The sequence below is a fragment of the Filicampus tigris genome, chromosome 1 (genome assembly GCF_054856515.1).
Source record: "Filicampus tigris isolate MCC_2025a chromosome 1, RoL_Ftig_1.0, whole genome shotgun sequence".
Classification (NCBI taxonomy): domain Eukaryota; kingdom Metazoa; phylum Chordata; class Actinopteri; order Syngnathiformes; family Syngnathidae; genus Filicampus; species Filicampus tigris.
The window spans coordinates 17,284,564-17,309,736 of NC_141217.1; the positions used below are offsets into that span (position 1 = coordinate 17,284,564).

The 25,173-nt window shown below is 39.7% G+C and overlaps 1 protein-coding gene and 1 long non-coding RNA gene across 2 annotated transcripts in view; one reads left to right on the forward strand and one right to left on the reverse strand.

The window, feature by feature from the left end:
* LOC147153037 (cadherin-4-like) overlaps window positions 1-25,173 on the forward strand; it is a 231,124-nt gene that overhangs the window by 135,820 nt on the left and 70,131 nt on the right. Inside the window, exon 5 of the mRNA XM_086019937.1 lies at window positions 20,857-21,083. Coding sequence (XP_085876063.1) covers window positions 20,857-21,083 — 227 coding nt within the window. The remainder of the gene's footprint in view (window positions 1-20,856; window positions 21,084-25,173) is intronic.
* LOC147153039 (uncharacterized) lies at window positions 20,812-23,680 on the reverse strand. Its single transcript, XR_015084152.1, has 3 exons — window positions 23,414-23,680; window positions 21,164-21,230; window positions 20,812-21,063 (listed from the first exon to the last, which is right to left on the reverse strand). It is a non-coding gene; the product is annotated as an uncharacterized LOC147153039 (long non-coding RNA).

Sequence of the window (25,173 nt, forward strand, 5' to 3'; positions counted from 1 at the left end):
TAGTGTGGCACAAAGTTTCTGTATTGCATCAGTTTACTGAACCCATTGCACACTAAGCGTTTCTACATAGTGTTGCTTCCACATCCTCTTCCTTGCCCCTTCCAGCCTTAGGGTTCCGAAAATACTTTTTAGGATATGAAATCATTTTCCTGTGATTACTCTATAATCAAATTCCAGCTAAGAGAGCATGAGGTTCTTTTTCTGTCTGGTTCCCAGACTCGTTCATGTTTCATCAATCCATCACATGTCACGAAGGAAATTAAAGTGGACGTTTGTAGTTTCAGAGCTGAGTCGAGCATGTCAGATTGTTAATCTGACAGGATGAGCTGTGAAAGTTTCGAAGCGCCAATTGGCCACCTCTGGACTGACACATGCTCAAATCAGCTGTTTCTCAGCTCATTTGTCATCTATCTCCAATTTCATTGACATTTTGTAAAGATCTCATTTACTGAAGATGCTCAAAAACAAGAAGGGACGTAAAGGTGAACATGGATGGGTTCTAAAAGTTTACATTTTGGCGTTTATCAGTTGGGCAAAACAAGCTGTCGCAAACAAAGTGTGACATGCAGAAGCGGTCCTGCTTCTATCTGCGAAGGATAAGGAGACAAGAGTGTTGTTATCGGACCTAGACTGTGATTTATTCCACTTCCTGCAGCCCCGTCCTAATCTACTCTTGTTTACTGTGCAGCTCCGATAGCATCTGGAAGCAGACTTAATTGTTCTAGTGTTGCCCATGATTCTTTTGGCCCCCGAGATACAGTGCAAGGACAATTCAGGGATGAATGAGAGTACATCTCCTCATTTAATCTCTAGTCACATCATATAATTGAAGGCGAACAGACTGTGTCATTTAACGTCCATCTGCTTACCTATCTTTGAACATAAGCAGCAGATGGTTGCATTATCTCTTTCAAACTAAAAAAAGGTGCAAATATTTGTCTACTTCAATGATATTACAATATGCGATGTATGACGTATATGTGCCATCTCATCAAAAAAAGAAAGGACGGCAACACAGTGTTTTTTTTTTTTTTTTTTTGTACTAATAATTAAGGGTTTACCAAGCAAACGCAACCTGACTGCTGTAAAATATTGCCGTTATAATATTGCAGTCGTTTCTTCTTCGTTTTCCTTTCAAGAAGAACCTCAATGTGTGAAGGTTTTCAGAGTTCAGTTGTCCAAAAGTCTCATTGCATTTGATTCAATTATATGGAGAACACCTTCAATATTGAATGCTTGTGATAAAACATGCTGCAAGAGCTATGGTTAAAGGTCACGTTATCACCTTCTCCAAACTTTACGTCTTTCAGCATAAAAATTAGAGCCATATTAATGTTATATGATATACTGTACATTGGACAGTGTCCAAGTAATACATACTGTCGCACCAAGCACAACTAGCTATTTTGGTGCAGGTACACAGTACAGTTTTGTACACAATCTTTTACTGGTCTTATTTTGTTTTTCAGTCATCCAGCATATGTGATTCCATCCACTACATCATTAAAATGATCTTTACGTCTGTTTTGCCTTCTGGTGCATATTTTGTATGTACACCAGCTGAATAAAATATTATGAGAAACAGTCATGACTAATAAAGTTAACTATAGAACAAGTCTCTTTTTGATGTGCAGAATTCCCTTGGAGCGATAGAAGTTATCATAACTAATATAATACAGAGCACAGGAACATATGTGCTGGAAACCAGTGATTCCCAAGCAGGGTGCCGGGACGCACTAGTATGTTTCAGGAGATCATCGTGTTTTCTGAGAACATCCAATTTCACCAGGAAATACATGTGTTTTCATTACAAATAAATATGTGTTCATCCATCAATTCCAGTGACATATAGTGACAAGCAAAACATGCTCTTTCATTAAATGGCAGAGGGTTCAATAAACACGTGTTTCTACCTGTTGCCATTTATACAACAAAATAAGTCAAGGTTTCCTGTGGTGGTATATCTGCTTTGTTCGGAAACAGTCTAGTAGAGATACACTAGCCAAAAAGCTTTTTGACCTCCTGTGTTGTTGCTATATAAAGAGGAAGTCAATCCCAAAATGTCTTGACAATATCTTCTAGGTACCTCTAGTAGGCTAGACAACACATTCTGATTAATATTGCATTTGTGGGATAAGCGTTAATACACCCGTTCTCTGGGGGCGGCCATTTTGTCACTTTCTGTCGACTGAAGATGACATCATAGTCGTTCAAGGCTCGGGTAACAACCAATCACGGATCACCTGTTTTCTGAAGCTGAGCCATGATTGGTTGTTACCTGAGCCCTGAGCAACTGTGATGCCATTTTCAGTCGACAGAAACTGGCAAAATGTCCGTCCCCTGAGATTGACAAAAACGGGTGGATTTTACCGCTTAACTCATATCCCACATACATAACAGTAATCAGAATGCCGTGTTCAGACTAGTGGGGCTACATAGAACATAATATTGTAAAAAACATTTCTGGACTGACTTCCACTTTAAAACGATTGCATGCCAGTTGTGATGGGCAGCACTGTACTTACTGCTTCTGTGCTCTCATCACGTCTCACATCCATATTCTAGGTTAAACAGGGTTAGCTGGACAGGACTGGGGAAGTAAGGGGACACACGGGCTCCCCCATTATCTCATTCAGCTTTTTACATAGAATAATGGAGCAATGCTTTCTCCATTTGATCACTGTATACACTCTCTGCAAAGTAACCCTCTAATAGCACGCCACTCTGCTTGTTTTCCATTTTTCCCTGCATCTGCTGTTGCACCTCGCTCTCACCTCGCGCTTGACTATTTCAGCGTGACTCTTGACATAAAACAATCATCATCAAATTACAAGAATAAGAATGAGGTGATTATGAAAAGTACACTTAAAAAAATCAACTGTGAATTGTATTTAGTTTTTTAACTCTGCACTTCCAGTCTCCCACACTCTCCTGCAATCCCCTCTAGCTGGCTACACTTACTACAGGTGGGCCCTTTGAGCCCTTGTGGGAGCTCATTCTTAATTCATCAGCCTCTCTTTGGACACGTTTGACTCAATCCTCTGGTGTGCCGCAATGTCCTGCAGGTTTGTCAATGACAGCTCTATTCTGAATTGGCAAGTGTCTTCAAGCCCTCAGAGAGAATCCATCCCAAGAGTAGTCAAAGGCAAGGTCACATGTTGCTTTAAGACAACAAGACAAAGGGAGAACTTGATTTGTTTAAGCTTTTTACGTGGGCAGCGGAGGGCATCTTTGTAGACCATTTGAAGCCGCCATGGCAATTGTGGATACTAGTCACCAGTTTAGGTAAATGATGTTGCGGCTGTTTCTTAAGTACACGAAAAAAATAGTGTGTTGAATTTACTCAATTTTTTTCATCAAATGGTTGGACAAAATAAAATTATCTGGATCCAGATGTAGTAAATTCAACAAAACTCTTTTTTCAGTGTATGTATGTAATTAAGTGTTTAATGCAACACACTCAAAAAAATGATGGTTGAATTGACTCAGTTGTATTTTGTCAAGTGGTTGCGCAAAATAAAATCATCTGTATCCTGTATCCCATCTGTATAGATGCACAGTCTGCTTAAAACATCTATCTGGATTCAGATGATTTCACTTCGTGCAACCATTAGACAAAATAAAATGGAGTAAATGATGCACAGCATTTTTTTTTTTTGTGAGTTAGACTTATTTGGGACAGATAATATATATGATATTAGCAGTGTATTGTGGAAATAAAAAATAAAACGGAATGTAAAGAGATAAACTGGTTTTAAACGTATTGCATGTTGACTCAAGCAGAAAGTCACAACAACAGTTGTACTGTTGTATGTGTGCCATTGAAAGGCGTGGCCTAGTGAGTGACATCTGACAATATTGGCCAGTTAGTCTGCGTGTGAGTGTCTGGACATTGGTTTGCGAGTGACCCTTGTGTATTTGTTAATAAACAACGAGAAGTGCATCGGCACTGTGGCTGTTGTCGATATTTTTATTTTATTTTATTTTTTTATGAAATATACCAATCCAAAATTCAATTGCATCAAATGTATCTGTGTGCCAAACAGCATAAAGCGGGCCAGAGTAAAGCATAGATTGAACAAACCAAACCCCGAAACATCCACATGCCAAATGTCCTCAGCATTCACTTACATTGTATTAAATACACCAAGATAAAAGTAATGTCTTGCTCTTGAGCAGCCGCAAAATAAATCATCCGTTCATGAGGATTATAATTGTGAGTTATTATGCTATCTGTCTGTGCCAAGATTGCTGTTATTAATCTCTTTGGGCGTTTATCAAGGGAACTACTCTCCTCTTTGTCTCAGTCACAGAACACATCCTGGCATAGAAGCGAGGCCGAGACAGGAGAGATGCACTGTCAGGCTAAGTTAGCGTAATAGACAGAGACGGGGGGGAGGGGAGCTAACACATCCGTTTAACATTACTGTTGAGGAATTCATGACAAGAACATGTTGCATCAATGTTGTAAACATTTCTGTAAGATCAATATGAATATTTATGGCATGACTGTAAGACAGGTTGGTACCCAACATTAAAACAAAGCCTGTTTTGCCAATAAAGTACTGTCATTCCGTTGCTAATTCAAAAATGGATGTGTTCCCAGCCCACGGTTGCCTTATTAATCATGTGTTGCAAGGGATCCAGAAGTAATTTTTCACTCAACTATGAAAACAGAGCCATGTATAGCACTTAAACCAGTAGAATTGCTGAATTAGTTGACTCGGCTCCAATTATAGTGTCAGGAGCTTACTAGCAAGGGTCACAAGAAGTGAAAGCAGCAATTTACTGCATCAAGACAATGCAAATGTACAGTGAATCTCAGACCAGAGCAGGTCATGCGTGCAAGATGTGACCTGAGGCTGTCTGACCCTAAGATCGGGTCACTGATTTTAAGCCACTCCAAAAAAAAAAGGAACGGAACTAATGATGACCCTAAGCTTTCGGTTTTATAAGTGAGATTGAGTGACAGAAATAGCCGGCCGTGGTGTTGTTGGAAAACAGCTCCTTAATGAGAAGTCTAATGAAGCAGCAACAGACTTTACTCTCTTATTGCGCTATTTATCAGTTAGCGATTGACTTGATGAAACTTTGTCTTTGTTTATTCTAGCATACAACGTGAAGCTCACATTATATAAAATATGACTCCATCATCTAAAAAAATGCTTGAACCACTCAAAGAATGGCACAATCTGCTCATCTCATCTGATGTCGGTATTTCCATTCCCGCTGTCACTGCTATTGTGCTCTGTTGTTTCAGATCTAATTATCTGTTTTTCTATGCAACATTTTTCTCCCAGCTTTTAAGTTTTCTTCCCTCCTCCTTTTCCTCCCCTGCCTCCCAGTTGTGAGTATGTACTATTAAGTGTTGTCCTTGCTGGTTTGGTCGTAACAAAGCATCTGTCTGGTATCCGCCGCACAGCATGGCCGTCGGCAACCGCAAATCACACTCCAGCAGGATCTAAAATAAATGAGACTCAATCTAACCCATGCAGACCACTTCATATTCACATTTGAAATGTTTGTCTCATGTTACACACAAGTGATAATTAGCACTGATCACTTCTTTGATGGTTTCATTTGACAAAAACTGCACCATTCCCGAAGCTGCCTGATCACGCATTGTTGCAGTCTCTTTATTTTCTCTCGAGCAGTCGAGGCCATCTCACTGCGGTCTACATATTCAAACATTATAACAGTTGTCTCCAACCCGGAATACACCTCATTAGAGCTTCTTGGATGGCAACTTTTCTGCTTTGCAATAATTGCTCACAGCTTCCCTTAACTGTTGTGTCATCTAGATGGAGGACGGTGGTTGAGGTCTGTTACAGATGCCTTCCAACATAGAATCCATTCTCATTAACATTAGCTTGTACTGGCCTCTCTTTCATTATTTCGACCACTTTCAATAACCAACTTTCATAAAATTGATGATAAAACTGTTCATTATCCATTTTGTGGTTATCTACGTTGGTGGTTAAAATAGATTATGTCTTTCTACCGCTTCCACTTGGATGTGATTGGTCTCCAGTAGTCCTTGTAGCCAAAGCTAAATTTACAGTACAATAGTCAGAGTTACCTTTCGCAAAAATGTTGAAATCCTGGTGGACATCAAGATTGCTGTTAACGGTGTAACATATACACTCGCGGGCAGATTGTTAGTACATCTTCCATTAACCCATTAAGGCCTAAAGTGCCTGGCTCAACAGCTCCCCAAAACCTAAGGACAAATGGCTTTCACACATGCCTGAGTTTATTATTTACTCTTTCAATCGAAAATGTAAAAATAAAATAAGCGAAGAGAAACACTATTTTTAATTTAAAAAATCGAGTGGTAATTACCATCCTTTATTCAGTTACAAAGACGTCGACAAACATATGTCTTAACCATATATCACGTTCAACTGGTTCCACTGGTTTCACAAGCGCATCGTCTCTGTCGCTGCCGTTACTTATTTCAGCACTGCCGTGATCGATGGCGTCCGCTATTTTGGCTCGAATAAAATCCCGTGACATCCTACACGGTCTCGCGACACCGTCACGTGTATATTCTGATGCATTAAATTGGCTAAGAGACCAAGAATTGGATTAAAAAAAGAAAAACACATATCCACTCTCCTGGCTTTAAAAGTAGAAAGACGCAACAGCGCTCCTGGCTCTAGTGGTAGAGACGCAGTTATGCGCTCCCGTCCTTAATGGGTTAAAGAAAGAAAAACACACCATGGTCACTGAACTTGAAAATGACGAATATTGGAAAAAAAAAAAACATCCTGAAAATACTTGTGAGTATTTGACAGGTTAGGTAGGTATAGCATGGCATGTGATTGTCATCATTGACTTTTGTATGCACAGGAGGACAATGTGCAATAGTCACAGCCCTTTGGAATCCAGCTGTGAACTCTGAATCATTTGCTCTTTAATGGCAATCATAACTCATTGTGCAGTTATAATGGGTTCCGCATTAACAGCATGGTAGCTGACTATGGCTCATCTCTGCCTAATGCTCCATAACTACAGGCTAAAAAGCTCTCATCGAACACTGTTCAACTATCACTTCCTCCTCTTAAACTCTGCTGTTTACTTTATGCAATCCCACTTTGCAACCAAACTTTGAAAAGGTTCACTTACTGCTTCACGGTCTACAGCAGCCGTTCCCTTCTCTCCTGAGAGTGCGGCGACCTATATTTAGCCATTAGAGGTTATATTTGCTCATTATTTCGCGTGAGCGGTACAGTCAAGTCTCACTTGTCACGAAGGGGACCTCCTTTCAATGCTAATGAGGTGATCCCGTGGCCGTGTGTATTGGCCATGTCCTAGCAAGGTGTCAGTCTATCTGTTAAAATGTGCTTTCACTCTGCTTTTGGCATGTAAAGTCCAAGAATAGAAGATGCCCTAGCGAAGCCTCGCAACCAGGCGATGCTTCGAGTGAAAGACAATGATTGTGTCAAAGATGTGACAGATAATGATGGACATGCTTGGATATAGATTCTGCTTTGGGGTTCACAAGACGGGCTGAGAAAATCATGGGTGGTATGATGAAGTCAGGATCTATCTATCTATCTATCTATCTATCTATCTATCTATCTATCTATCTATCTATCTATCTATCTATCTATCTATCTATCTATCTATCATACATTCATAAACTCTATAATATTTTCTTTAAAAAGAAAAAAGAAAAAGATTAGGCACTGATGGTGTAGTGGTACATTCGTCTGACTTCAGTGCAGGCAGCGTGGGTTCAGTTCCTCCCCAGTGACGGTGTGATTGTGAGTGTGAATGGTTGTCCGTCTCTAGATGTGCGCTATGACCCAGAACAGAGTAAGTGGTTCGAAAAATGGATGGATGGATGGAAAAACAATGAAATAGAATTAAATCGCGAATCACTATTTAATGCTGAGCGTAATTCTTCTAGTTTTATTTTTAGTTTGACAGTAAACTTCCTGGGAAGTAGCATTTACGATCTTGAAGCCTCTTTTTTGATCATTTGCCCAGTATTCGTCCAACTTCTACTTATTCTTACTTATACTCGCAATTCAAAGCAAACAAACTGGACAAATAATGGCTCACATCTCAAAAACCTTTAAGTCAAGTTACTTGTATCCAGGGATGGGCAAATTATTGTAAATTTAAAGTGGCTACATTGTTAAAGACTGGAGTAACAATCAGCTCCACGCTTTACGGTTTAATGGTTTTGGCGTAATCATTCGAATTTCGTTTTGATTTATTTGGGCTATATGAACGTTATTTGCTTGCATCTTTTACCTCTTCGATCTAATTTCTAACTTGCAATAAAATGAAGATATTCGTCTTAGAAGCATTTTCGGTATCGGAGGCAATGGAGCCATCGCACCCCACTCCAGTCCCGTGCTTGGGAATGGCTGCGTCGCATGCTTATGTAGCCCCGTGCGATCATATTACGGTATGATTCGTAGTATTACTATTATTACATCTCACTCTCCAGGCATGACTAATCAATTTACACTCAATTTCAAAGTTTTATTATTCTTGGTTTTATTGCTCATGCCTGGAGAGGGATGGAGGGATGACTTTTTTCCCCATCTTCTTTTTGCCATAACATGTGAATCTGACTCCCTTAGCACACAACTGATGAACGCAATGTTGGCGCGTTGTGATTGACAATCATGGCGGTTAGCGTGAAATGGTCAAAAGCGTGGTTACGTTTCTCAAAGTTTGATGGTGACAACGCACGTTGCCTCAAAAGTAATAAAAAATTCACATGTAAGTTGCAATGCTTGTATGCAAGCAGCCTTAACAAACATTCATCAAATGTTTATCTCACCTGAGAAGTTTTTATTCATTTATTTTCTTGTTTTAAATATTTGAAAATGTAGCAAGACAAGTTAATTCCTGTAAAGAATAAGTAAATAAAACAGTGTTCAATCTAATCTTTCTTTTATTGTTTTTTTTAAACAAAAAAGCACCGAAAAGAATACTTTTAAAGTACCGGATCGACAAGCAGTCTTAACGATAGGATCCCTACTCTTTATCTCATGGCGCTTCTGCTCTGTATATTTATAGCATGAGGTGCCTGCAGCAACAGATGCGTGCACTGAATGAAATTAATCAACTTAATTGATTTAAATTGTGTTTTCACTCTGAATGTGCCACTTTGGTAAATGAGGGAGAATAAGGAGAGGGGCAAAAAGACTGGCTCAAGCAGAATTTTGAGCAAATTTTCGGCCCACATTATCCAAGTGGAAGGAGAGCCACACACTAAGAGGTCAGTGATTATTTGCAAACACTGTGAATTCCCACTATGCAGAACCCGTTGCTATGATGGACCCAGAACGAGGAAAGGTTTCACAGTGTGGGCAAGTAGTGCAAACGTTAACGCACACTGAGGGAGATGATCCTTTTTTTTTCTGTGGCTGGAAATACCATCATGCGACAGCGAGCAAAAAAGCTTGTGTTTTATGACGTGTATGTTCTATAGAAATTCGGCTGCATCGGCTGTCCATTTTCGGTAAATATAGATTATTGCTAAGCATTCCCTCCTCCTGAGAAATTTCAATAACGCCATCGCCGACTAGTTGACGTCAACTCGACCTCTGTCACATTAGTGCCGACTTAAATACATTTGACCACGTATGCATTGCTGTTTGCAACTTGTGTGATTTTTTTTTTTTTTACCTTTATGTCTTTGTGAATTGAATCCGTATAGGGCAACTATATGTATGCCGTCCACATGAATGCTGTATGGATATGATGACCAAACAATCAGTGCCAAACCTGACCATGTTGCGCCCACACTGGCATCCTCACTTAGTTCATCGTCCCAGAAAAAAAAAAAAAAAAACACCCCTTCACTCTCTCCATGCTTGTTTGCCCGAAGCGTGCAAGGATTAGCTAAAGCGATTATCAGAAGCTTTTGCAGTTTTGTGGAGATGAATCATGGTAATTCTCCTCTGCAAAGCTCCCGATGCATTTTAAAGCATATCGACTTGGTTTCTGATCATCAAAGACATGTGTCAATTCTAACTGGAGATGTAGCACATATACTATTTAATTTTATTTCGATATAGTTCGTTTACCTCCTTTTGCTTCAATTGCAAAGATCCATTCTCTGTGAGTCTTGGGTCTGTGTAGGGTCAATCCTGAAAATATTGTCCAGCAAAACTATTTTATGGTTATTTTTACATCTGGAAATTCTTCTGTTGCTATTTTTCAGCTAAAAATAAAAATAAGTATGATGTGCAGTATACACTATATTTCATTGGACAGTATGTTATTTATTTTGAAATTAACCGCCTAAACTACTCTTATGTCTTCTACACCTCTTTTAACATTATATTAACTTTGTTCTTGCTTCTTCCACTTCCAATTATACGTTTGCGCTGATGCTGCAGATGGTGTGGTCTAATTGTGCAGTCGTTGTGCTGTTTTTCAGCCTGCCTCCCTCTATGCCATCTCCCAGTCTGAACAGATGATCACAGCCTCTGGTTTCTCTCCCGTAGTCCAAAAAGGCTCTTGAGGATGTTCTCATTAACAGGACTTGTCAGTGCAACCTGCTAGCTCTGCTAATTTATTTGCACAAGGCAGACCGCAGAAAACACACCCATGCAATTCATGCCGGTGCACAGGTGCATATTGATGTGTATACTTCTTACTCAAACACAGTTCCAGTCACACTTGGCCTTGACCCATACAGGCTAAACGCCACATGTGGCAGCCTCTCAGATAGAGCTGGCTCCAGGGCTTTCTCCTAGATTGCACAACAATTAGTGGCAATGAAGGCTAGCACCACAAGGCTGACAAATGATATATGTATTGTTTACGAAGCACCCATAATGGCCCGTGTGCACACAGAGATTTGCAGTGACATTTCACTACTGTTTATATTTGCATACAAGGCAAGGAAAGGCAAGATTTTGTATTTGTATAGCACATTTAATGTACGATACAATTCAAACTGCTTTACATAAAACATTAAAAGAATTACAAAAAGAGAAAGTAAATATTCAAAAAAATATCAAAATGAAATCATATAAAATAATTCGATGAAAATGATTAAAACCAAGCACCCGTTCAGATAAATTAAAAGATGGCGTGCAAATGGGGATTAAAACAAGAGAATAAAGGATAGATTTATGAGAATGCTGCAGTAAACAATCATGTTTTCAGCCCTGATATAAATGAACTGACAGTTTGAGCAGACCTCGGATAGTGGGGAGGGGATTGGTTTCACAGGGTCCGGATGCTTCATTAGGTACTAGTACATCTTGCATGTGTATTTTAGTCTAAGAACATTTAGAGATTTATAGACCGGCAGCAAGATTTTAAAATCCAATATTTGACTCACAAGAAGCTAGTGTAGTGATTTGCAGACAGGTGTGATATGGTCCAGTTTCCTGGTGTTTGTAAAGACGGCAACATTTTGGTTCAGCGGCAGCTTCCTGATTGATTTCTTATTAAGACCTGTAAAGACACTATTACAGTATTCTAGCCTACTGGAAATAAAGCATGAACACGTTTTTCTGTGTCTGGTTCTGACAGAAAATCATTAATTGGAGCTATGTTTTTCAGGTGGCAGATTTAGTAATGGCTTTTAAGTGGTTGTTAAGATTCAGGTCTGAGTCAATAATTACACCAAGATTTCTGGCTTGATTTGTAGTTTTCAATGACATGGAGTCATTGCGAGCGTTTTCTCAGCAAACCTCCCTTACACTCCTGCTTCTGTAATTTTGGCTGTGTGCTGGCTCTTCAAGCAAGTGACGATGTGTTTTAAAGCGCCTTAAAGGGTGTTGTTGACGTTTAGGTGTTGCCTGACATTACTGCCACATCAGCGTGTACCTTATCAGCTTCAAAGCCTTCCTGTGCTACTCAATTTACAGCCACTGGAGAAAGATTGCTCATAAACATGTATACTGTGCACTATTTGGGCATTGCCTTGTTATTATCTGCAAGCTTTGAAGCACATTTGGCTTGACGCAAACACATTATAAATACATTTCATGCACATACACAAAATGACACATATGCGGCCTCAGGAAAATGTTAGTAATCATCTCTGACTAATGTTTCTCCTTTAGTTTGCGTGATGACACTATTTTCTTGTTTAACCACACCTACGCAATTATGTTTGTACTATTACCTGGAGGCACATATGCTCAGTTGACCTCAAATCGCAGGACATGTAGGGTGGAAAATCCTTTTCAATTTTACAAGAATTTTAATGAAAATGTACACAACACCTATGATTTTAGACAAAAAATAAACAAATAAGCTGTGAACGGATTAGGAAAGAGACTTGGGCATTGTCCTTAGAACTTCAATGCTTAAGCTCCTCACAAAACTTTGATGGTCTCTGATATTGGTTGACTAGGACTTACTGTAATATAGATCTGTACAAACTGTTGCACACTAAACTAACGAATTGTTTCAAGATACAGTATGGTATTAAAGTACTGTTATGGTGCTAAGAAACTTTAAGGCGGAGTTTGAATGCATTCATTGAATTGGCTTGAAAATGATGACATACATCTTTTTTTTTTTTTTTTTTCATAAATAAATTGGAGAGTAGCTGGTCTTCACTGCTTTCCTATTAAAGAAAATTGTTCAGTTCAGAGGTTGACATTATTTACAAGTGTTTACTATATACACTTTCATCAAATGTAAACCACACTTGTACTGTTGAAGCCATCTCTACATCTTCAAATGATGTTGCTTGGCCATCTTACATGCTGGTACCCTTAAATAAAAGAAATAAAACCCCACACCAGCTCAAACCAAAATAAAACAAAAAAAAAATACATTAACTTGTGAAAATCAAATAGCATTGTAATTATCTCAAGAATGCCCTGATAGTGTTGAGGTTTCATTGTGCCGTGTACAGATTCAAAACACATTATGCCAAATACAGCCAATCAGCCTCATAACCAAGCCTTTCAGCTTAGCCCAATTGAAAGAGCTGGAGAAGTTTTCAGTCAGAGTTAAAGAAAATGATGGTGGTTGTGCAACAAAATTCTTCGTATCATCATTTTTGTTTGTTGTTTATTTTTTTCGATGATAACAATTACAGACCACGTCACTCACTAACGATGAGGAAATGAAGCTTCAAATTTGCTTCATGAACCACTTGTTATTTTTACTCCCCTAGATGGTACTGTTGGTTTAAAGAAAAGGGTTTAAGAAATGGCCTCAGCCCTATGTTGAACAGAAAGTGCCATCCGGAGGACTCAATAAACACAACAACTGGTTCATGAATCATTTTGAAGAATCATTTTCCAGTCACTATCACATACACACACGCGCATACACGTACGCAAACACGCGCACACACAGCCACGAATTGTACGTTGCAGTCACCGCAGCATCCCACCATCCCCCAGCTTTGACAGATTGCTCTTTTTTTAAGGAAACAGTGATTATGTCATTTTTACCACAAAAAAAAATGATCTGTATCCTCGATTGATATTTTAGAATTACATGTCTTTATCCACAATTTAACAGCTAGAGGGTTTCCTCTGGTTTATTCCTTGACCCTTATAATAGGAAAAACATAACCTTTTCAAAAGTTTTGATCGAGAGATGTTGATTAGATTGCAGAAACACAGACTGTGTTTCCTCCAGCAGTTGAGAAAACCAATTTGATGCTGTTTGCTTCCTTGGGCAAGCTTGAGAGAAATCTTATGAACATGTTTCTTTTAGTTTACACCAACCATATTTTGTGCTTACAGGCAAACATTGGGGAAGAAAACGAAAAAAAAAAAAAGCGTCAAGCCTTTTGTTTGTATGGCCTTTACGAATCGTTTTATATACAATATAGTATAAAACTATCTATCACTATTTCTTCTGTTTCCTAAAGTAATAACAGCGACAGTTTGTAGCAATGCAGTGGTCACCGAGGGAGCGCTGTGAGCTGTTCTGTAGTGGTTGATTTTAAAGAACGACAATATTTCCAATATCGTTGTTTTTTTTCCTCCAAACTTGAGGCTGCTCTGGAGGGATGTCTGAACAAGGTTAGTGGAATTAGAATGCATGAAAGCTAAGCCAACATTTTCAGAGCTTGACTTGGTGCAAAGTGCTGACACCATCAGTCTCACTTGAAGTGAGACTGTACTCTCGCACAAAAAAACAGCCATCACCCCTCCCTGAACTTTTCTCATCTCATTTTACTATGGGCATTGCAGCCACTGTCAACATTGAACTGGTCTATAGACAACAGTCAGTATCACACACACACACACACGCACGCACCCCCACGCACACACGCGCACGCGGACCTCAGTATAGTGGTCTTTGCTGTATAGAATTACAGACAGTCATGATATCGTGAAAAATTTAGGCCAATATTAAACACTTCATATTCATGTCTGTCACTGTAGACGATTGATCCAGAGAGTCCACTGAGACACACACACACACACACACGCACACACACACACACCCACACACCCCCACCCACACACACACACACACACATTTATTTTTTCCTCTATCACCACTGTAAGGCAAAGTAAAAGGCTAAGGGGATTATGATGATACAAGCACGGGCTTTCCTAAATAAATAATATTTGACTACCCGGTATGTGAAATATGCGTCTGTCTACATTGCAGAATTTTGTGCTGTCAGGACAGCTTTTGCATGTAAAAAGTTGATAAATGTAGTCCCTTCTTTTTACTCTGCTTTTATTTCATTTTCTCTTGTTTTCCAACAAGTGTCTTTCTCTTCATGAAAGTGAAAATATCGTGCCAAATCCTTTCTGTCTTCTTTGTCGTCTTTACTAATCACCACTAAGGCCGGACTTAATTTCCAAAAGACTCGATTTCTCCTTATTTCTACTTGAGAATGTGTTCCTCGTTTGCCTTTTTTTGTATCTCATCACAATCACACAAACGCAGGCTCAAAGGACAAAATGAAGATTCTTAACGGAGCACTTGTGAGTCTTGGGTTTGGCTTTGAGGCGTCACATGAAGTGCAAAGATGTTTACTGCTATCCAAAGAAAAGACAGTTTATAATCTGTATCACTGCAGTATTTGATCTGCTCATGAATTTTGGTGTTACGTGGTTATTATATTATGTCTACATTATGGCATCCCTAGGCATGCTGTACAGTTGTGGTCGGTTCAAGTTTACATAAACCCTTCTTTGAAATGTCATCATTTCCATGTGACTGCCACAAGTGTGCTATTGGAACTCCAAAGTCTTCTACCCCCAGGCACTACCCGCTTTTGCTGTCACTGTGTGGAAAAAAAAGATACAAATCTGATAGTTGTAAAAATTGGATCTCACATGTTTACTTGAACTTCATATATATATTTTTTGTACAGTATGTACAGTATTATGGTAATGTAATCTGATATATAATGTAATATGTTTAGAAATGTTTAGAAATAACTTCATAGATGCTTTCAGTCAATTATTAAATTTGTCTTGGAGTATTTACACACTTAGTCTTGGACTTAGACTTCCTGCAGCAAGAAAACAGATGGCTTTTGTAAAATGAAGGCTGTGAAAAGTTTCTCAAAGCCATGTGCAGAACACACCTTTATTTGGTGTGGTTATTGTTGTTCTCTGGCCTTCTGTCTTCAAACCTGAATATTATTCGTACTTTTGAGAACGTGTTATCCGTACAAATATGGGTGATAATAGAAGCCAGTTGTGGAGGGTGTACTCCAAGTCTTTTCAGACTTTAGAGGGTGTGAAAGGTGGGGGAACTCCTATTCCCAAAGCCAATCAAGCTTTTTTGCTTTTATTTTTCTCATTGTAAATGAATAAATCTGATGTACTTTGAGGGTCACATGAAGAACAATTATGTATGCAAAAACAGCCTAGAGCAATGGTTCTCAAAGTGTGGTATGGTGTGGGCTCCTTCTAGTGACGTACAAAAGAACCACTGAATTCAATGTTTAACTCATTCAGTGCCAAGGACACATTTATGTCTTGACATAAAAAATGTCTTTGGGATTGAATTAGTTCATCAAACAATATGTATTTATTTATTAAATTGTGCATTACATTGCAGTGAGGACACTACAGTATTTTTGTTGAGTGCAGTTCAGTTGTATTTAAATTGTAAGCACAATTCTATTACATTAGGATCGAAACCGGTGTTTTATTTTTTTATGGACACTTGGGCCTACTAGCCTACTGTATTTCAATGTTGGTCATTTGTCACACCAAAAGTAGAACATCTATGAGCCATTTATAATTCCAACAATTACATATGCAGGAATGGAGAGATGAGACACTCTGCATGTCTGTGATGGGCTTCCAACAACAATGATTTTACTGTCCTTTTATCATACAGTATGTTTGTCTTCCCCTCGTAGTCATGGTAATGGACAGTTGACTTGGCTATACAAAGTCTCGCGCTGAGGGCCACACTTAATGGAAAGTGTCTACTCTGATTAGACTGCACACTCTCTGTTGTATCTCCAATGAGTAGCCATACTTATTTTTGCATCCGTCTCTTCATCCCGTCCTCTCTTTCCATCTCTGTACGTGCCATCACTACCCCCCCCCCTTACTCATTTTCTCTCTCTCGGTCTCTTATCTCATTCTCACTACCCATCTGCCTGGATCACTCAGGAAGCTGGCCCAGTTAACCTGTTTTAACAGCCACAACCAGTCCAGTGTGGCACGGCTTCCACGAATCGGAACGCCAATGCCAGTATGCTTCCACTCTCTGCCCTCCCAGTCCCTGGGTTCAAATTACATTTGAAGCTTTTGCTGGGGACTCTACAATTTTATGCATGCATGCGCTCATGTCCATCTGCACATACATACATATAAGACCTCAACTAACTGCCTCATATAACACAAGAGAGCTCTTACAATGTTAAAAAAAACATTTATCTTCATCAGCGTGACCGTGGAACTCATAATGTTCAAGTTCAAGGTCTTGTGTGGGCTTGGATTTCACATAACGTGAAACCTGCCTCCTCTTCACTTCCATGCATCCTTCTCTCTCACCAACACGGTCTCCAATGGGGCAGCGCCAGTCACCAGGTTTGCCTTGAGTTGTTGTTGTTTTTTTTGCCCAATCGTAATGCAGATTGACATCTGTCATTTGATTGATGCTTCTGCAGCACACTTCACAAGTAAAAAAACATTCATCTACCTCTCAGTCCAGATGTTCAACCTTGTGTTTGCAATCTGACCATGATCTTGATCTCCTCTTTAATGTTCAATTCATTTCACCGCCTATCTGGTTGCCACCATTCACACCTCTTCCATCGGTCTTTTCCTCTCCCTTGAAGGTGCGCCTTTTACTTTGCTTTCAACACTTGTCACAACTCTTGTGTGTTCCTTTGTGCTTGGCTGCTTACAGCAAAAATGTCACTTTAATTGGAAAAGTGAAAGAAAGGAGGTGTGAATTTTAGTTGGCGACACTCCAGGTGAGAAATGACATGATTGTCTTCATAAATCCCACTTTACCTGCATTGGGTTCAGTTCAATCCTTTGCCAAACTATGTCTGCCTCGGCAGTACTTGATGTCTATGAAACCTCCGCAAGGAAGAGGTTATTGGTGAGAGGGGGTGGATTGGTCATTACTCGCTAACTGGTAAAAGCAGAGTCATAAATGGGATAACTTTTTAGCTCCCTGCATTTAATAGCTCCCAATTTTTACATTGTTTTTTTTTTTTAACTTAAAGCTGAAGACTAAGTCAACCCAAACAATTTGTTTTAAGAATATGTTCTATGCAGGGTGAGTAGTTGAAACACAGCATTCTGATTAATATTGTGTTTGTCAAATATGAGTTAAGCAACAAAATCCACCCGTTTTTAGCCATCTCCGGGGGCGGCCATGTTTTCACTTCTGTCAATTGAAAATGACATCACAGTTGCTCAGGGTTCAGGTAACGACCAATCATAGCTCAGCTTCAGAAAACAGGTGAGCCGTGATTGGTCCTTATCTTAGCCCTGAGGATCTGTGATGTTATTTTCTGTCGACAGAAGTGACAAAATGGCTGCCCCCTGAAATGGCTAAAAACGGGTGGATTTTGCTGCTTAACTCATATTCCATATTAATCATATTGCCGTGTTTCAAGTAGTGGGCCTGCATAGAACATATTCTTGAAAAAAATATGTTTGGGTTGACTTCCGTTTAAGTAATATCTGGCTTGCTTCTTTTGGTTATTGTGGTACTGAAGCACAGAAAAAAACCACAAAATTCCTCAATAATACACCACTTCATCTTTTGTGAATAAAATGTGGAGACTGGAGTATGCACAGAAAACTGGCTCGAGTGTTCATTTGACAGAGACTACACAGTATACAGGCAAGGGGGATTTAATTTTCCAATCAAATCCTGTTTAGGTGTGGAACAGTCAGATGAAGATGTTGCAAGCAAGTATTTTAAGTCTGGCCTCAATCAGTTTAATGTGATAGTTTAGTTTTTCCTTTAGTACAAATAAACATACTGTTTGATTAAAACCATCATGTTTCCTTCTTGTGGTGCTTTGTGCTGGTATTTCCAGTATTTTTGGGATGTGACTGGCTGGCTGCTTGAACAAAGAGGCACCAGATCAATGCACAACGTGGGCACTTTGCCTTGGATGTTGTTTAGGTGCAACACAGTGCCGGTGGGCTTCTCTGCTCTGTTGTCTCATTCACATAAGGCCTCTTTTAGCAGCATCGACCTGAGGAGCTACTGGAGGTCGTTTTGTATTGATGCAGGAATCTTGGCATTCTTTCTTTCTTTAATTGGTGCAAAACAGGTTCTTGTTGCTGGTTTTCTCCTTTTTGTGGGTGGACAGGTACATGAAGTTCATATCGCCTTTGTTAAAACTTGCACTTTCACATTTCTTGTGTGTAATCACCACATTGGTAGTGATCGTGTATACTCTGTCATGATGCAATGTTATTTCTCACTTTTCACATGGCGTCCTGTTTTGTCCTGAATTTATAAGATAAATTTGCGTGTGATGACTTGATTGGAGTTGTAAGCAGAATTTGGATTTGAAAACAAAATCCATTCATCCGTCCATTTTTCTATACTGCGTATTCACTGCTAACAACACCTAAGAGTATTTAATTAAGCTAATAAATGTGGTTTCGGATTGTGGGAGGCAACCGCAGTACCCGCAGAAGACTCACATAACTGTGGAGAGAACATGCAGAGAACAAGTGAGAGTGCCTTTTGCCTCTTGTCATGGTCATATTTCTCAAATGTGTCCTGTCCCCTCCCGTTTGATTCTGGACACAGACCGTTTTACTAAGTGGACAGGATGTCAACCCTCTCTGGATTTCTGCCCGTCTGGTATGAAATAAAAGGATAGCGACACAGGCTACATGAAGTCATACCAAGGGCCCAATAAAGCAAAAAGTCGGCCGGACAACTTGCAACGGAAGCTTTGTTTCTGCTGTCTGACAGACGTGAGAAGACTACTGTATGTAAAAAGACAACAGTGACAGCCTTCAGCTCAGGGTTTCATGCAATGTGTCTAGACATTTAAATCCCCGAGAGAGAATAGGGTGCCTTGAGGCAGTGAAGGAGCAAGGATCGGAGATCACTGTGAGCACTTGTCTCTGACTTATCCTTGCTTGAACTGTGTTAATTTCATTGCAGATCATACAGATAATATACTGAATGGAAAGAGGGTTCTGGTATACAGTAACTGTAGTTTAATATACAGTAGGCAAATCCTATTATAGTTAATCAAGTAGGAGTGGGTGCATAATTCTTTTTCCTTTTGTATTTCAAGCTCATTTGCTGCATCTAGGCACTGTTTTGAATCAATTGTGTGCGCACAGAGCAAGAATGCTTGAATGTGTCAGGCAGCATGTTAATTCAATCCCTTTATTTCATCCCAGCGACTTTTTTTCCCTTAATATTTCTGCCTAAATGATCACATATCTGTCTTTCGTAGCACGCGGAAAACATATTTTTCCATGGAGAAAACATGCTGGCTGTATGGTAAATGCATTTTTATCTATTAAGTAGGAAAGGCATTGTGGGCTAGTGCAGTGTTTGCCAAACATGGTGCCATGGCAGACGAATAGTGTGCCGTGAGAAATCATCAGGGGTGCCGCGGGGAAATTATCAGATTTCACTTAATTTGTCCAAAAATTAAAAACCCTGTAAAATAACTGATTGGTTTACAAATACGCTATACAGGTTCGGGGGTAACTGCTGAAAATATGCGATAAGAGTGAGAACTACGTAGCACTGAGTTGCAGCATCGGTGACCAGCATGAGTCTACTGTTCGTACAGGTGCTAGTAGACATGTATTTGCAATGTCTCAAATTTTTACGAGCAGCATGCCACCATTTAGAGGCGGTATGGAGTCCTGATATTGCCCATTCAATATAAAAGAAGTAAACTGGCATGGAAGTTATGCATGAATTAACAAAGACAGCTGCTGTGATGAAGAGAAACTGTGGCTAACACGCACACATTAGTCATCAATGACAACAGCAGAAGGAAAAGCATCGAGCGTGAGACAAATTTGGCTCAAGACAATAAAAGGTTAACTCTGGCTAGAACATGTATTTCAATTTTGACCTGGGAATTAAATGTAAAATGCAACTATTTTTGAAATCCTGTAGTGCTACAGCCTACTTTAGCTGTGAAAAGTGATATGTGTTTAACTTCTTGTGACTTTATGACCATGTCTGTTTCCTATCTAGCATCAAGCTAGTACTGATAGCTCTTGGGTTGCCCACAACTGACTTCTTTTCATAATGATTGGTGTGTTGGAAGAAAGAACTCTGAAGAGTCTTATTCTTGCGAAAGCTTGACCTAAATAATGAGAGATGGATTTGAGCCAAATCTGACATTGCGATAACGTCTTCCTAAAGTGTGTGTGTGTTTGTGTGCCTCTGTCATTATTCATCAGCTGCTTAAAGAAAACATTTATTTAATGTTCCTCCTCTCTTCTACAGTAAAATTTGATGACTGCATGGGGAACAAAGCGGTGGATTTCGAGAGCAGCGATCCCAACTTCAGTGTGCGGACAGATGGGTCCATCTTTGCTCAGGGAGTTGGAGCTTCCTTGGATGAGCCAGTCCAGTTTAAACTAACAGCAAGCGGTCCACATTCTCATGTCTGGAAGACTGTGATCCAGCTGGCACTGATAGACCCCACTTCACCTCAACAAAATGAGAATGTGGTAAGTTACAATAACACAAGCACACTTCACTTCCCTTTTTAATTATCAACCAGTGATTCATCCTCATATTACATTCCTACCAGCGGTGATGTTAACAGCCATGATTCAGGTCAAAACTCCTTGGGGTTTGAGGAAGTCAGTGAGATTCTGAAAAAAGAAGTGGAGTAGCACATGGGTAAAAGTAATAGAATCATGTTGCCACAAGGGGAGAGTATGATTGCCCTGAGCCATAAGCTGTTATTGGAAATCATCCTATGCCTTGGATACCCCACAGGCCATTGACATGTCCTCTTCTAATCAACTGCTTTCAGAGGACAGGCAGCAACTGTCGCCAAGCTTCAAGTGCCCCAAAAGCGCCAGCCCCCAATTGCAATTTAGGGACTGTTTAAATGAAAACGGTTCACTGCTTAATATGCTAACTGTTTGGGTTTTTTTGCCGCGTAACAGTGGTGTACACACATAATTGAGGCCAAACTGAGCATTCTTCCTCTCTTCCGATCCGGGCAAACAATCGTAAACGTTAACTCTGTTCAATATTTATGAACACAAATCCTTGTGTGTGTGTGTGTGTGTGTGTGTGTGGTCAGCACCAATGGCAGTAAAGCCATGAACTCAGTGACTGTGATGCGACAGGTAACCATGGCTAATTTGGAAGTGACCTGAAGCCCGCACGGTTGCTGACACAAAAAGAAGCAACCGGTCGTCTTGAATGTTAAACATCTCTCATTCGCCACATGTCATAAAAGAAATGTCGATGTAGTTAACCTGTGGCACTATGCCGCCTCTCACAGGCGGTGTGCTGTGTTGGCATCTCGAGTACACCACATACTATAAGAGCAATAAGCAGCCTCGTCATCTGTTGTGTATTTAAAATCAATTGTTAAAATCGGTTCGTGTGTGTCTGCGCCCTACTTTAGAATGCATTATGCCAATGCATGAGCTCTTGAGGAACTTGGTGCTCAGAGTGTCAGTTAGTTTTCCTCTCTTTAAGCACTCTACCAGATGTAATTTTACATCTTCTCCTTTAATGTTCAGGGATTTGCACCCCTAAATGTGAAATGAGGTCAAACACATGACTGCTAATGATAAAACAACATTCATATTAGTACATATGTTTTGTTGTCAGTAACTCTCTTGTTGCAAGTCTCACCTGATATACATCAACATTTGTTCGTAAACCGATCCGTTCATGAATCAAGGTTCCACAATAATTAGAAGACAAAAGCTCAACTTGCTGACTGCAGATGTGTGCGAGTGTGGGAAAACAATGGTGGGAAAAAAAAATCTGTGATGTTGGCTTGGTTAGTAGTGAGTTTTGCAAGGACTTGAACTTATTTTTGAATTAGGGATTTGACAGCTCATTCTACATTATCTAAAGTAGTAAACTATTTTGTTCTTGGCCCCAACAGGGGAAAATAGGTCAATTCCTTTTCAAACAGACACAAAGGGAAGCATGTTGGGCCATCGGCCAATTAGTGGAAGTGAGCATTCCTACTGAGTCAACTGTTGTAGCTATGCTGAGGAGAATGTTAAGTGAGCGAGTGGGTCGTGGAGCAGACATGATTCACATTGGGCCCAACATGTACGATATGCAGCAAGAGCTGTAGCAGAAAGCAAAGCACAAGAAACAACAGAAAAATATATGTATGCTGCACTCTGTTGAATAATAACTTCCAGATGTCTGTGTAGCGAGGGCCCGCCTGATATCAAAGCGCGCGGAATTTTTGGGAAGCAGTGGCGAGGAGGGGAAGAGGTGGGCCCCTCGCCAGCTGGCTAAGGCTGAAGGCACCATTGCTGCGGGGGCTGCAACCATTCCACACTCAGTACCTCTTGTTCTTTTTAGCAATCGAGCACAACTGTGTGTTCTGGGATTTTCAGTTTTTTGGGGCGTGGGGGGGCGAGTAATGATTTCAAATTCTTTGTGATTCTCCGTTAAATAACACATACTTTTTCATTCTGTCTTTGTGTTGGCTGCGCATGTTTTAAGCAGTGGTGGGCGGAGCACCCACCAAGCTGCTGCCGAGATTAGTCGACTAATCACGACGACGTCGACGATCTAAATCGTCGACAATTCATTTAAGTCTTCGAAGAGTCGTTTACTTATACATTTATTTATTTGGCGCATTGCTTTTCTCTTGAAACAGCCTCGTCTCGTGCTTCTCCCTGCTGGCTGGTTGCCTGTCAAGTGAGCACATGTGCAGTCGCGGTCATCCGAGTCAGTACACAGAAGCAGTGTGGGTAGTGAGGTGTGGTGTCATGGCTAGTTAGCCATGTGTTGTGTTAGCAACAGTGACCTAAAGTTACGGCACATTTCACCCACAAATACTTACGATGCAAACCTCCCTTTCATGGCAGCGCGACGGGGATTCTCGATAATCGAGAAAGGAAGCACGTTGTGGCTGATGCCTTTTTTCATTTCCGACACGTTCAGTCGCGTCTGAAAGCTAGCTGTAGTTAGCACACACACACCGGTGTGTGTTTGATGTCCACGTACACGATGTCCCTTTTGCTACGTTAACATATTGTAGTGTCTATTATGGATTAAAGGGGCATTAGTCAGCGAATTTGCATTTTTAACAACCACAACAGTGTGCGTATGCCGTGTTTGACATCGAAACAGAAAGATCTCTTGCAAACGGAGTGATGCGTTCATTGGGAACTGGGAAATTCCAATATTCAAAGTAACAAAACATGACATATTTGCCACAAGCCCTCATTGGCATCACATAACAATAAAACACATAATTAAGTTTGTTGCAATATACTGTTATAGTACTAACAAAAAAAATGTAAAAAATATGTTCCTCCTAATAGTTACAGATTTTCTTTCCCTTTTGCATTGATTGTGCAGACCAATTTAATTAAATTAAATTACCCATATTTATTAGAGAAGAAAGACAAAGCGTTTGGGATAAAGGTTAAAAGAAAACACAATTTAAAACCAATACAAGTGTTTATTTTATTTTCCTTTATCACAGTGCTTTTTCCTAATTTACTCGTCTTATTTCACTACCTTCTACATAAAAAAAATGCTTGGTGCCAAAGAAGAGTGAAAATTGATTACTAGTATTTCTTTTTGTATTTATAGATAGTTTCATAGGATTAGTGCAACTCTGCATAGTGTATAGTTTTGGTTTCATTTTAAAATGCACTAAACAATTGCAGCCAAAACTTTTAAAGCCACAATATTGACTTCAATTTAATCTGCACCATCATTTATGAACATTTCAGAACTGCTGGTACAAGCTGAAAAGTTTAATCAAAGTTAAATGTTGTATCATCTCATTAATTTGTACATACATAAAGAATCAAGCTGTAAACTAATTACGGTTGTATAAGAGCAGCTGCTTGCCGCAATTTACATATGATCCGATTAGTCGACTAATCGCGACTACTGTTTGTGATTAGTCGACTACCAAAATAATCATTTTTGGCAGCCTTAGTTGACATTCACCTCCAAATCTCTTCACTACAGAAGTAACAGTTCAGAATCATTGTCTAGTAACATGAAAAAAAATCCCCAAAAAATTAAATAGATTATGTCACATACCTGCTCTCCAGAGATGCTTAGTATTTCTACACAAACTCCATCCTCTTTTGCTAGCAATTTTAGTACAGTCAGAGCTTGCTACTTAAGTGTTGCCGCTGTCAAGTGGAAATAAATCCTTTACCAGGTTTCAAACAGCCAGCCAGCTACAGTTGATGTCCAACTTATCAGAGTGTCCTTTTATTTTTTAAGTCTGCCTAAAATGAATTTTCAATCATGTCTGACAGTCAACATCTCTCTGTCGCTGGTTTCTCACTCAAAGCCACGCAAGTAGCTCTGAACCAACCAGAGGATGGAAAAAAAGCTGACACCACCTGAGGCCCTCCAGCCGGCTCTATTTATTGAATCTGAAATTTGATTGGTTCACATTAGTAAAAAAAACATAAAATAAAAAGTTCAATTTCAATTGGGTCTATGTTATACAGTGCACAAAGCTGTTTTTTACGTTCTTCAGTGGCAGATTTACAAATATGGTGGAAGGAAAATTAATTGATTTAAAACAACCACACGTCTTATAGTATGTATTCTGCATGATACTCTAGC